This window comes from Corvus cornix, chromosome 10 (genome assembly GCF_000738735.6).
Source record: "Corvus cornix cornix isolate S_Up_H32 chromosome 10, ASM73873v5, whole genome shotgun sequence".
NCBI classification, from domain to species: domain Eukaryota; kingdom Metazoa; phylum Chordata; class Aves; order Passeriformes; family Corvidae; genus Corvus; species Corvus cornix.
In genome coordinates, this window is record NC_046340.1 from 10,603,314 (window position 1) to 10,617,955 (window position 14,642).

The 14,642-nt window shown below is 47.8% G+C and overlaps 1 protein-coding gene across 4 annotated transcripts in view; it reads right to left on the bottom strand.

Annotated features, from left to right (window-relative positions):
- Nucleotides 1-14,642, bottom strand: part of IGDCC4 (immunoglobulin superfamily DCC subclass member 4) — an 88,865-nt gene that overhangs the window by 5,894 nt on the left and 68,329 nt on the right. For all 4 annotated transcript variants that reach the window (XM_039557784.1, XM_039557785.1, XM_039557786.1 and 1 more), the window contains 8 exons: nucleotides 11,694-11,801; nucleotides 11,222-11,405; nucleotides 10,446-10,573; nucleotides 10,070-10,240; nucleotides 9,436-9,573; nucleotides 8,847-8,952; nucleotides 7,696-7,930; nucleotides 636-800 (listed from right to left, as the gene is read on the bottom strand). In XM_039557784.1, the coding sequence (XP_039413718.1) occupies nucleotides 636-800; nucleotides 7,696-7,930; nucleotides 8,847-8,952; nucleotides 9,436-9,573; nucleotides 10,070-10,240; nucleotides 10,446-10,573; nucleotides 11,222-11,405; nucleotides 11,694-11,801 (1,235 nt within the window). The remainder of the gene's footprint in view (nucleotides 1-635; nucleotides 801-7,695; nucleotides 7,931-8,846; nucleotides 8,953-9,435; nucleotides 9,574-10,069; nucleotides 10,241-10,445; nucleotides 10,574-11,221; nucleotides 11,406-11,693; nucleotides 11,802-14,642) is intronic.

The window sequence follows — 14,642 nt, forward strand, 5'->3', positions numbered from 1 at the left end:
TGATTTTCACACCACTGTCTAGGAAGGAAACATAGGTAGGTTACTTAGAAGTATTTGCTGGGGGGGTGAATGAATTTTTTAAAAGAATAACCAAAGAAATCTTCTGGTACACAGTCAGCCTGAGCAGGTGTCAGCTTGCTTTGCTAAAACATCCCAATCCTTGTACACTCTCCCAAACACAGGAGTGCATATTTATTCCAATGATGCAATATCAGAAATAGGATTTCCTCCCAGCCTATGCACCCACATAAAGAACACAAGTGCAGTGAAGATTGCTCTGTCCTATTTGGAGAAGGGAGTTTAAATCAACCCTTGATCTTTGACTCCTTTTACAGCCAAAAATGCAATCCCTCTGTCAGGAAAGCATGCTGTAGATCTTAATGACTGTGCTGAGCACTGCAGCTCCTAACTCACTCGGGCTGATTGCTGCACAGCCACAGCAAAGACTCCAAGCAGACTGCTGGTGTCTGGCTCCAGATCCTCAAGAACCAGGACTGCCACGACCCTGCTGACAACCGAGCTTCTGACCCCAGAAGAACAAGCCCACAAAAAAGGGGCTGCAAAAAGGAGAAAGGGAGATGGAGACATAAATGGAAAACCCACATCAGAACACACAAGTCAACAAAGACACCCACCATCACAGCATCATAAACCAGGGCTTGTAAGAGAAGCTTCTGCCCTGCGCTGGAAGGGAGCCTCAGTGACCCATTGACAGCAGAGAGAGGCTCTTTGGTGATGGTGTCCCCGTATCTGGTGATGCTGTTGGTCCAGGCCTGGTTGGCTGATTTATTCCATGAAGACTGCAGGGGAAAAGTGGGAGGAGAAAAGATCCAGTTATCACAGACACAGATTCTTATCCTCATACATCTGAAATGAGAAGCAGCTTGAAAAAGCAAAGTGCAAGTGGGGAAAATACCATAAACGTGGAGGACACTTCTGATAGCATCAAAATAAAAATGCTCTGCAGTGGACTCACACAGTCACTGCCTTAGAACTGGGTTTATTGCTGTTACATGGGCTGATGCAGAGCACAGGGATAAAAGATGCCAGATGGTTCACAACTGGTTGCATAAGGGGCTTTCCACTGATTCTCAAATTGTGAGGCCAACAGGTATATCATAGCACAGATATCATTTAGAGGTCCACTGGAATCAGCTCCCTGCAAAGCTGCAACAGCCCAGAGCAGAACGAGCCTACTGAAAAATACCACTGAGCTGGGAAGGGACAGGGAAATCTGGAGCTGAATACCAGAGTCTTTGCTTCAGCACAAGCAATGCTCCACAGCATGGAGAAGGATCCTCACCTGTGGGCATTGCCTTGTGTGCTCCAGTAAGAGCTGGAGATTCTGCTAAACCACTCGCTCTGCAGCACAGACAAGAGCTCCTGCACCAAGCCAGGACTTGGGAAAACACTCTGCCATTCCCCATCAACACAGAGGCACAAAACTGGGGGCCTTAATTTTTTTTTAATTTTTTTTTTTTTTTGTAACAGACCACCAAGCAATTCTTAGCTCAGCTTTAAATCCCCTGGGCAACCAGTGTTACCTTGTTTGTAGATCTAATTAAATTATATGGGCTGAACGCAATTTGTTCTGGGTTCTTTCAGCTTCCCCTTGCAATAAACTGTTGAATGCACACCTCTGTGTATGGGAAATGTGTGTCTTTAAGAGCTGAAGTTATTTAACAGCTCAGACTACTAGTTCACAGGCAGAAAAGTACTCTCTTTCCAGGTTTTGATTTTACTGGGCTGTCCTGCATGTACCTGAGCTGAGCCTTGCTAGTATTCACATACATCTACACATACACACACACTCAGATTTAAGGACCACACAGGCCCATTATCTCTGGCCTTGTTCCACAGATGTTACATGTTGTGTGGGTAAAAGAGAGGCTGATGCAAAGAAGAAGGGGAGAAAATCCTGATCTGACAACAGTGAGTGCACACATGCACACAGAATACTGGTGGTGTGAGCACAATGGCTGTGTAGGGTGAAGATACACTGGATGTCTATTCAAACCCACTGACCCTCAACTGCTCACTGCCAGCAGGAGAAGCCCAGGATCCTGCTCTGCATATGTGGCTGCTCCTTAGGCCAAATCTATTCCAATAACTGCTAACGTAGTGCAAGTCCAGCCGAGACAGCGAGGAGATTTCTGACATCAGCCTGACCTTGGGTGAGTCATTTGACCTCCTTGTGTCTCGGTCCATCTGGCTGAAAATTAGGTAGAAATACAGGACCAGATGTTGTATGTGAGCCAGGCATTCCTAAGTCAGCTATTTAGCAAGAAGCAAATGGTACCTTGTGCTGCCAGGGCTGGCAGAAGGACACCGAAGCGCTTGCGTGTGTGCTGAAGGGCAGCCAGAGTTGCTCCCAAGCCCTCTGTCCACCCTCACCCAGGCACCCAAATGGCTCAACACCTTGTGGAAGGCAGGGCTATGTTACATCCCAGCACCACCTCCAAGTCACAGGAGCTTTGCTGCTGCCTCAGGAGCAAATTTTTAGCAAACAAATAGTGAAAGACCTCATTGATATGCCAACACCCTGCAGAACAGTGATGTCCAAGCCCAGTGCTGTGACTATCAAGCATTTGCTAATTTAGATGTGGATGCTTGAGGCAGTGTCTTTTCCATTTCTCTCTCTGCAATCCTCAACAATATATTCTGAGTCAAAAGCCTTCCCTAATTGCTCTGTTTCTAAGTGGACAACCATTAAACTACGCTTTAATAGCGAGAAATCAACCAAGCGATCAGAGAGAGCTCACAATAAGGAATATCTCCACATGCGAGTGCTCAAGGAGCGTGTTCAATTTGCTTCTGCTGCCATCTGAAAGGCTTTCTGCAGCTACATCCCTGACTGATGGCTTCTGTGCCTCTTCCAAGGAACATACGTTACTGAGCAAATACTGAGCAAATTTCAGCACTGAACCTACACAAATCTGCACACATGCACCAAATGTGTGTCCTGTTAGAGATGCCTGCATGCATATTTGCCATCAGAGAGATCCGAGCATCATATGCAGACACACACACAGAGCAAACTCGAAAACCTTCTTGCAGGCATCTTGTGAATACCAAAAAAAGTGGAAAGAAACAGGCAGCTCTACTGCAATCCCCCATGGACCATCTGTTAGCGGAAATGTCAATCTGCCATGTTTACATAGGTTTTGATGACTCTGGGAACAGCCTGTTCAGCTCTGGCTGAAATTGGCTGCAACGAAGAACAAACTTGTTTTGTACCACTTTGCAACTTTCAACAAACAGAAAAAACCATCAGCCACACAACATGGCCTGTGTCCCACATGTTGTTCGAGCACATTATGTTTGAGAGGGGGAAAAAAAAGCAAAAGACAAATCCCTCTTGGAGTTTAGTCTCCAAGGCTGGGCAGCAGCAATTAACTCTAGGACTGTTTTCATCACAGACCTGAAGAAATCCTGTGTGCCTGAAAGCTCTGCTGCTTTTTTAAGTAGCATTTTTTGGTGTAAGAAATGATACTATTTCTTTTTACTCAAGGGGAGCTAGTGGGTGGCTGAAGGAAGGAAATGTTCTCTTGGTTTTTGCAACAGAGTATTGAAGGCAAGGAGCAAGGAGTGTCAGTCTAATACTAATTTAAAGGGGGGAAAATCTCTTTGTTGGTTCCCTGCAAACACAAGAATGAAAACTAATAAAAACATCTTCCAATAAAAGACATTTCCATTACAGCTAAATCCTCATCAAAGCAAACAAGGCTTTTCATTTTAGCCTTTTTACAGAAACTCCGACTGGTAAAAACGTGCCTAGATCATGTTACCTTCTCAGTGACAAGTCATGATTTGATGCAAATATATGAGCTGAGAATGAACACACAGCAAAAGTCCAACTTGAAATCTTCCCTGTTTTTTGAGGATGGTTATTTAAAGTAGCTTGAAGCCCTGTGCAAAATGAGGCTGGGGACATTTCAAATGTGCCCAGCTTTTGAGAGTGGTACAGCAGAGAGAAGGGATTCGTCGCTGAACAGCAGTGGGTGGGAGTGGGAAAGCTCCGTGTCACGCAAACACAGCAACATCCCTGCCCACAGCTGGGATGCAACACAACACAGACCTCTCCCCAGCAGATAAAGAAGTCTCTGCTCACTGTCACCAGGAGCACAGCTCTTGTCTGAGGCTTCTCTGAAAACATTGGGACTTCTTTTCCACGCAGAAAAATTTCAACACAAAACTGACAAACAACCCGGGTAAATCCAAGTTCCCTGATGTGTTACAGCTTCTGCTCTCCGAGTCACAGGGATGCTTTGTGGGAAATGCAGTTCTGTGGGAAGGAGGCCCACACAGAAGGAGCAGGGCAGCAAGCAAGGAAGGCTCCAGCTCAAAAGAAGCCCAACAGCAAACATTTCCAAGCCAAAATGCTTGGGTTTGGCTTCATTCAATGAAAAGCTGAAGTCTTCCATGGAAAGCAGATGCTTTTTAACATTCTCCCCCACCCTTTAAATTGTTTGGCCCACAAGCAGCAGTGACAGAGATGTCTGGAGCAGAGCCATTTTATCATCCTCAGTCCATCTGTCAGAGGAGACAGAGCTGCATCACCACAGCCTATGCACGACAGTGTCATTTATAATGGGGCTACTGAGGGCATCAGTCCGGGGGGTGCTTGCAAGGGGAAGAGAGTAATAGAGGAAAATCACTTGTCAGTGTATTTGGAAATCCTTGTGTGCAACCACTGGAAACTTACATAAAGGAAGGAAAATGGACCACTGAATGGCCAAGTGTACTACTGCCTAATGGCACTGTGGCCGTGCAGAGGGGTCCCGTGCCAACACCTTGGCTGCAGTAGCACCTTGCTGTCCTGCAGGCAGGGACAGCTGGGCCAGGAGGTTCCTCTGGGACTGTCCCACCTTCCACTTGCACCGTCCTGCACCTCCAGCACTGTGTGTAACAGCTCAAGAGGAATCACAGCTCTAAGTTCAAAGGAACTGATATCTTGACCTGAAAATGATCAAGGGGATATCTTGCAACCCTTGCCCACAATTCTTTGCAGAAATCAGTTCCAATCTCAGGGTTTTCAAGATTTCCTGCCCTCAGTCTGTTCTCCAGTCCCCACACCTACAGAATGACATTCAGTCACTTCTGACTCCATATGGCATGAGGACAGTCCCTTCTTTGCATCTAACATGGAGCCTCCAATCTCAACTGGAACCTCAGGCTGCCACAAGAATAAAAGCAATGAAGAATAATCCATGGAATGATAAGTAATGAGTCAGCACGGGAACAGCCTGCAGGCACAGAGCAGCCAACGCAAGTGCCAACCAGCCGACACAAACCAGGTTTCAGGAGCGTAACCTGAGGACAGAGGGACAAGCAGGCAACTGGAGGCCACAGCTACACAAACCTGCCCTGCAGTGGCAGCAGCTTCAGCCCAAGGGTCTGTCCCAGCCAACATCCCCAGCTCTGTGGCGACATGATATGCTGCTAAACAAAAGGGATCCTTGAGACATTTCTCATTCCCTCTCTTCAGTGAATAGGACTTCAAGTCACAGTATCTGACCTAGAACACCCTGGGGAGCTTCCCCTTGCCAGGCTGGACAGGAATTGCCTTCCACTATGATTTTCTCCTTCCTGTGGCTCTCTTGCATTCCTTGCCGTGGGTTTTCACAGCCCCAACTTCACACAGCATGAGAGAAGAAAAGAGAAGGCAACAAAGGCAGCTGGTCACTGCAGGGTGCAAAGCTCCCACAACACTCTGTTCCAGGCAGGGTCCCTGGGGGTTTCCAGCTTCAGTGGATTCTGGGGGAAGCTATTTGCAGCACACAGGACACCCACACCTACTCCACAGCCTCGACTAGTGGCATTTTGTGTATAAGTAGGGAGATGCACACATTCACAACTGCTCCTAACTTGATTTACATCCACACTGGGCACCAGGTATGTGTGCACCACTCTGGCCACGTACCTGAGACCTGCCCAGCCAGGTAACATCACATCACCAGCCAGACATGGAGCCTCTTAGCCACTGCAGCATAAAGGTCATATTCCTTTCACACTTGATTATACACATCAGAGTACAGAGAGGAAGTGATGGTGCTCAGGTGGCACTTCCAGCAGGAACGGGGCAGTGCAGGGAGCAGGGTCTCCTGCGTGGGAGTACATCTCCCTCCAGTGCCCGCTCCCAGCAACAACAGCCTGTTGCTCCTGACCACCACTCGATCTCCTCCACCTGCCAGGTCACCCTCCTGGTCGGCATGGATGACAACGCTGCTCCCCGGGTGGCTGCTTCCCAGTGACCCTTGCTTCCCAATCCACATCCATTTAAAAAAAAAAAAAAAAATCCTCAGTGAATTTATCTCTCAATGGCCTTTCCCCATCCAATTATGGAGACCCTACAGCCAGAATTGTCTGTCTCCCCAAAGCTTTGGTCTGTGACTGTAACTCTGCTGCTGGGCACTGCCCACTATGAGGGCCCCAAGTTCTCAGGCTGAGCCTCGAGGGGCCAGGCCTTGGCACTGTCCTCTCCAGCCCCTGCTTTGCACATATACAACTCTTGGTGTAAGCCCTTACAGGCAGGATTGCTGCTCTGGAAGAGAGATCTGGATATGCTGCCTCCAGAAAGGCCTCACAAAGAAGGGAACTTCCTCTGACCCTGACCTGTTCTCAGGGGTAAGTCCCCATCACTGAAAACATTTGTTCCTTATTTAACTGAAAGAGCCGTAGGAAATTCCTCACACTCTTTGGCTTGGATCCAGACAGGCAGCCACATTCCACCAAAATCCATAGATGTGGCTTGGCTGCAAACAAACAGCCTCTCCTTCAGCTGAGCGCTGATCTGCCACAGCATGCAGGGATGGCCACAGGCACGGGATGGCTTCAGCTCACAAGCTACTAAAGGCAGCAGAAGACTTTGTGTTTCCAAAAGATCACATCTGCACTGCCTCTAGCAGCACGGACAGGGCCCGTGGTCAGCCAGGTACCTGAACTCACCTTCCCTCCAGTGACACACGAGCACATCATTGATGCATATGTGAAATCCCACATGCTCACAATGCATTTGTTTTACTGAACCTCCTAATTACTTTACATGCTCTCCCAGGGCTACAAAGAGAGACATAAACTGATTAACTAAATTAGGCCAATTAAAGGTTCCCTAATGGAATGATATGTTTCAGGCAAGCTTGAAAGAGGAAACAGACAGGGAGGAATGAAAGACAATGCAGTGTCACACAAACCAAGCAGGGCAGGAAAAGACTACTTCAAAAAATAAGGTTCACAAAACCCCCACAATTTCACTTCTTGTTTATCTTCAAGAGTATTCCAGTGATCACACTATTTATGGAGACAGCTCCTTTTAGTCCAAGCAAAAGAGAATCCTGGATGGCCATGTGTCTGCTCTAGACCTCACACTTCCTCCCACCATCCACACACCACAGCAACAGGAATACCACAGCTTTCTGCAGCACCAAGTCTGGCAGCAGCTTCTCAGATTGAGGGGTCACTGTCCCACGAGATGGAAAGGGGTGGTAGATGGCACAGGGATCCCAAATTATATCCAACAGCCAAGGCTGACCCAGTCAAGTTCTACAGAGAGAAGAAATGTGTGACTGCCTAGCACCAGCCTGCAGCCAAGACTGCTGACACTGCAGAGCCAGGACAGGATTCCCAGCAGCCACACACCAAACAAAGGCTCTGGCCAAGGGTGGAAACCCCGTCACCACGTGCATGGGTCCTTACCTTCCTCTTCCCATGAACGATGTCCTCAGGGAGGCTCTTGTGGATGAGGCTGTGCACTTCTGTCAGCTCTGTGATGTCCCCCAGGGGCAAGGGCGCATCCTCCGGGAGCGGGGACATGAGGGACTCGAGCTCATGTGAGTCCAAGGTGGCACTGGGAGAGGCCACCCCTTGCCTGCTCCGGTGGTAGTATGTGTGGTTGCCAGCAGCCTGGGAATCCACGCCTGGTAGGGCCTCCCTGAGGGAAAACGAGCAAGAGTTGACATCTCAGCTGGTCCTTGTGGAAGCGACTAGGCACAAGCCCTGCCCTGCCACTCCTGGGGATATTCTTTATCCACATCCCACTCGAACACCTTTCACTGCAGATATATCTCTGCAACACCTTGGCTAATGCCAAAACTCAGACAAATCCCACTGTGGGATGCAAAGCTCTCCCTTTGCCAGCAAACCCCAAGGGCAGGAGACACCCTGAGTTCCAGCAGGAGCAGGTGCTTACCAACCCTGGCCCATGGGGAGCTGTGTCACTCCTGTCACCTCTGCTTTACAGGTTAGAGATGCAACAGGACAGAAAAGTTCAGTGGCCACATTAGGATGAGACTTCAGAAGCTGCTTGTTCCTAGTCCTGAAATCTGCTGTGAGCTCAAAGCTCATCTGAACAACTAAGCTGTTTTCTGCTCATGGTCTTTCCAAATGCTTGTGGCTGGATTCAGACCCCTGGGATAGCAGGGGGCTTTGGGCTGCGTCCAATCTTCCTTAAACCAGCCTGTCATTCACTGGGAAGTTTTTCATCATTTTCTCAGCTGGAAGTTAACAAACCATTTCCAAACATCCTTAGAGCTGTGCAATCTCAGAAGCAAAATACTACCCACACTAACAGACACAGGTAATAAACTGGTTCTTCCATTTTCTTGGGCATTTTCTTTCTCTAAAAAAAACCCCTACTAGTCTAAGAATGCAATTTGAAGAGAAACTACTGAGAAAATAAATCAGTGAAAAAATTATACTAAATATGCTCCTTATCCATCCACAGATCCAAGTTGTGCATTAACTGTGTCCTACACTGCATGCCAAGCAGCCCAGCTGAACAGGGCATACAGCTCACAGTGTTTTTGTCTCCTTCCACAGCAGCTTCCTTTACCTGAGGTGACACCCACCTGTGCTTGCTGTTGCGGAAGCTGGCGCACATGCAGAAGAGAATGCAGAGCAGCCCCAGGCACACTCCCACGATGATCCCCGTCACAGAGTGGATATCCAGGACATCTAGGAGGGCAAGGAAGGACAGCCACATTATTTCAGCTGCTAGCGGGAAGAAGGTACAAAGTTTCTCATGTTCAGAGAAGCACCAGCTGTACTAAAACAAACAGGTTTAAAAGGTCCTTCTAACCCAACTGTTCTATGGTTCTGATTCTATACGCAAAAACCAGTAAGATTCCTTGGCAGTGGCAATTTAGAGCAACTTAAAGCAAACTGGCATCTATGCATATTCATTAATGTCACGCTACAGCAAGATGCGGGTTGCACGTGCCCTTCCAGATGAATCAGGATGGGGAAGAGATGAAGTTTGGCTGTGGGATGGGTTCTGAATCTGCACATCTGAGGGTTCTGCTGTGATCCTCTGCACTGCCCTGCAGAGAATCCTATCTCACATCCTACAGGCACCAGGCAATTGCTTGGCAAACAGAAATGTCACTGCTGACAAATCACCGTCTCCCCAATGCCCTGGGGTAAGGGTGGAATTCATACCAGACAGCTTCTCCCGGAGGGTGTGCACATCCTTAACGTTGGAATAGGGACCGGATCCCACCACTGTCTTTGCTCCCATCTTGAAGAAGTACCTGGTATCACTTTCCAGGCCATGCACTTCAGTGCTGAAGATGTTTCCTGACCAAAAGCAAACCAAAAGAGGTTTAAAATGTGCTGTTTCAAGAGTATTCAGATGCTGCAGCAAAGCAGCTGTGGAATTGCTGGATCCTCGGAAGTGAGGGATTTTGTGACATTTTTGTGCATTTCATACACCTCTTCAGTAATAATGAACTTTCTGCTTACAGATCCGACAATACAGATGCTGCTGGCACATGTTTCTCTAGGAATAACTGGCTGCCAGCCTGTATCTGTGGGATATTTCCTGGATGATAATGGCTATTTCAGCCCCAGACATGTATGATTTCCTGTCTCTCAGTAGCCATGTCCCTGGACTCTCCGCTATGACCGGGCCCAGCATATGCTTCAAGAAAACTGGCAGGATGAGCTCTTGAATACTTGTCTGTGCTCAAAGTGAGGCAGAAATCAAGGCAGCAGGACTGAGCAACCAGGGCTACAGAGGCAGGGGAGGAGGCAGGAGGACTCTGGGGTGTTACGGTACCTGGAAGAGGCTCACCTTCTCGTGTCAGCAAGGTCCACATGTCATCTGGCTGCGTATTGTTGGCATTGTACAGGATGAGATACTCCACAATGATGCCATTGGGCTCCACAGGTGGGCACCAGTGCACCTGAACAGCGTAGGGGTTGAGAGGGTGCAGCCGCAGGTCAGACGGAGGAGTGGAGGGGCCTGGCAGAGACAAATAAAGACCCAGCCTGAGCGGCAGAAGAGGAGTAGAGCATTTGCCCCCAGAGGGCCTCCCAGCATGTACTCAAGGCCATCAGAACTTAGACAGAGTCTAAGATCACATCTCTCAGGGGCACATTAGGAGAGATCTGATAGAGACCCAAGGAAAGCCAGGAGAAATGAGGATTTGGTTCCCATAAACACTCACGGTCAGGCAGGGTGAAGCGTTCCACCACGCTGCCGAAGGGCCCATCAATGCCAACACCATTGGACTGCACAGCAAACTCATACCTGGTGTAGGGCTTCAGCCCACTAATGAGAATGTCTTCATCTGAGCTGAAGAGAGAGGACACAGCATGAGGCCATGAACACCTGAGGGTTCTCCCATGTCACCTTGACACCTCACCAGGAACACTCTAAGAGATCATCCTAACTCTGACAGTATTTGATTTTCCACCTAAAGCTCCTGCAGCGATGTGAATGCAAGAACACTCAGCTCCCAGGGACAGAGTAAAGCAGTTCCCAGTCTCCAAGACCATTTCTGATGTACTTGCAGGGAAAAGTTGAAAACAGCCTGGTTAGAGACTAAAAATGGACATGAGTATTCAGATGTACAATACATCCCCAAACTATTAAAACTGTTTAAACTCTAGCAATTTGTAGACCAAATTTGTGAGGACCATCTCACAAATCGTGAATGCGTAATTGTATCCGGTCGTTAACAAGTGTGTAAGGTCCAACCACAGCAATAAAAGATGCAGAGACCAGTAAACAATTCCTTGGTATTCAAGTCAAGACAAGTCCCAAGAACTGCCACATCTCAGCAGTTCTGAACATTATCTGTGACCACAGCAGATATTCCAAGCATATGAAACATCCAGGATTTTGCTAAGTTCTGGAAATTCCATGCAGCTTCCTCCTGCCCCATGTTCATTCCTGCCATGAACAACACATGGCAGATGAACCCTTGGCACCCCTCTTTACCTGGTGTAGTACGTCACAAGAGAGGCGTTTTTCAGGCCCCAGGGGCTGAAGCGCACAGTGTAGTTGACTATTTTGACTGTTGTGAAGTCAGGTTTCTTCCAGCGGAGCCATATGGAGGTTGAGCTGTTGGACTCTGCATAGACTTGGACTGGAGGCAGCGGAGGCCCCTTCTGCACAGGGGGATCTACGGTGCAGCACAAAAAGAGAAGTGGAGATGTACATGACAGCAGTGTCACTCACACCAGTAGAAGAACAACCCTAATGAGAAGGGGGATATTTTGCTCCTTTCTCTCCTTCCAAATTCCTCCAATGCATTTTGCAATGACTGTCAAAGGAAGTTCCCTTATGTTATGACCTTCCCTATTTTGGTATTGTCCTTTTTGAAATTCATCTTCTGTTACCCCTCTTACCCCTCCTCTGAAGCCATGTGCCAAGCAGAAGAGACAGACAACAATTGAAGGGCACTTCTCACCTACTGCTGTCACAGGTGCCTTTTCTGTTTTGCCCTTCCAAACAGCCGCGTAGCCATCTTCATGCTTATTGAATGCCACCAGCTTCACCTCATACAGTTTCCCAGGAGCTGGAAAAATCAATCAGGGTTTACCTTGGGTTATTTTTGTCACCAACTTTCCCCAGTCAGACATGTTTTCTTTGATCCCACCAGCTTTTGTCACCATCCAAGAAAGTAGCTTGAACACAATAAATACATTTGTTACCTTATACCTAAATAAATATCACCTAATACCTAAATTACAGCAGGAAGTCCCCCTTCCACTTACAGGCTTCCCACACACAAATACTGTCTCACAGCTGGTGTATGTTATCCACACAGCTGCTCTTTGGTTCTCCCCTTGCTTTTGACAGAAATTATCAGCAGGAAATGGACTTGCCCCAGCCCTCGAGGGTTGACCAGTGTCCTGGCCTGCAGCACATCTACTCAGGATCTCTAGATCTTCCTCCCTTGCAAACTACTAAAGAAACCTACACATGCTGACTACTTTCTCCACCATGGAAGTGATTGCACTGCACTGCACTGTTTATTCCTGAGGACTGAGGACATTCTCTCCTCCCCCAAAATGCACCTCCTGTTTCTGAAGTCCTTTCTGATTTATTCACTGCTGTGAGGATCTTCCTTCCAGCAATTTCTCAAACGCCCTATTAAGCCACTGGCAGCCTTTATTGTATGGTGTCTATTTTGCCTCCACAGTAGAGCTTCCCAATTTGCAATTAGAAAAGCAACAGTGCACAGAAAACCCACACCAAAAACTTGAGGGTCCTCATTGCACACTCCTCCCATCAGAGAGCCTTGCACTGTGGGGAATCTCAAACTGAGCTGCAGGACAGGGCGCTCTGTCTCCAAGCCGTGCTGCCCTGGTCCAAAATCCACTTCCCTCTTTTCCTCCAGCCTTTCATCAGCTGAAATGCTCCTCTGCTGTAGCATCTGAGGGGTTTTTTAATGGAGATGTTTAATCAAAGAAACAACCTGGGAGATATAAAGTTCTCAAAGAAGACACTCCCTAAAGCCAGTCCCTTCAGGAGCTCAGCCAGAGCAGTCCACACTGCCTTTTGTTGCCTTGGCTGCAGCACATTGATGAAGTTTGTTAATTTGGGACATGCCTCTTCATTCCCTGCCCTCACAGATCACTGCTCTCTTTGCCAGACAACATAACCAGAATGAAACCTTTCTTATTGATGCCAATTTTATTATTACTGCCCTGATTACACTCCCAGAGGCTGATGGTACCAATTACCAAAGGCTTTCTCTGCTCCACAACAAATGCTCACGCTCAGAATAAAAAACAGTTCAGCCACATTTTTCTCCCCCAAAGAATCCCAAAAGCAAACAGAGTTTTGTCTGCCTCCAAGACAGCCTGATCTGCATTTCCACACTCTCCTGCCACAGAAGAATGTTTTGAACCCACACAAGGGGGATAAGACCTAGGGGCACTCAACCTCCAAAGGGCCGGGACCACAGGCTCAGGGGAACAAAGAACCCCCAGCCCATCTCTTGCCAGGACCACACTCTCCTTCTGCCTGAGCTTTGGGCTGGGCTTCACTGGGACACGAGCACATCATGGACAGTGCGATCCAAAACAATGAGGAAAAGCTCACAGATGCAATGCAGCTGTGGGCAGCTCCTGTTGGAGAACAGAGTGAAGAAAAGGTCAAGTCCTCCATCTCCATCCCTGGGCAGGACCAATACAGCAGCTGCTTACACGTGATGCCAGGGGAGCTTGACTACAAGATCAAGCACCTCACATCCTGAAAATAGGGGTATTTTGGATTTCTCAGTCAGACGATTGGCTTCAACTTTTATACACAGGCCCAGATGTTCAAGCTCATAGAACAGGCAGACATAAAACTCTATCAAGCTGTCAAGAAGCTGGTAGGCAGCATGAAAACAGATGTCTTTCACTGCATTCCATCATACATTAAATATAAGCAGAATAATCTAGACCAGATCATTTCAAATCACTAATCTGGATGGCATCATAATATATCCAATGTGCTAAATACGTTGCTTCACTCAGCGTTTCAAGGTGTTCATACTGGCCAGGTGCCATAAGCCATACTTTCCTTTAAGTGGGAAAACACCCTGATTTCAAGAGCATTACTTCCAGAGGAATGCAATCTTCCTTCATGGGAATGTGGAAGACAGGATCAGATCCCTGCCATTTATTTTTCACATAAATTATGGCCCTGGTAGTTGCACATCCAAGAGACTAAGTGCTAGAACATTGATGGAAGTCACTAAGAATTTTTCAGGGAAAAGTCCTCCTGGCGATTCAGGAAAGCTTCCTTCTGATTTTGTGGACTCATGAAATTGCTGGATTTCCTATGTCCCCTTAACCAGCTGCCTACCTCTCTCACAGGACTGCAGCACACACCTCTCAGGTAAGACACAAGGTACCATTAATGAAGCCATTCTAAGGAGACACGGTTTGCTCCAGAGATTAGCACGAGATGGGAGAAGTCTTCCGTTTCTAACCAAGATAAGGGGCAGAACGTTGGCTTCAGTGACACTACGGAGCTGTGGAGCCAAGGGACGTGTAGTGACCGCTCTGGACCTTGTCTGTACTGACACGGAATGCACCACATCTGAGCTCAGCCTGTTATTCCCAGTGCCCAAGCTGGGATTTCCTGACACCACTTCAAACACCAGAACAGGCTTCCTAGAGAGGTGGTCGATACCCCAAGCCTGTCAGTGTTTAAAAGACATTTGGACAGAATTTGCTTTAATTTTTGGTCAGCACTGAGGTACCCAGGCAGTTGGACTCAATGACCATTGTAGGTAATCCCAAGAGACAGTGTTGGGTATTTGTCTTTACAGATGGATCTTAGGAGAGGTTCCCAGTGCTGTGCTTTCCAGGCAGATATCCATGAGCTGGGAAATCCCCCCAGCTAATTCCCCATCAGCCCA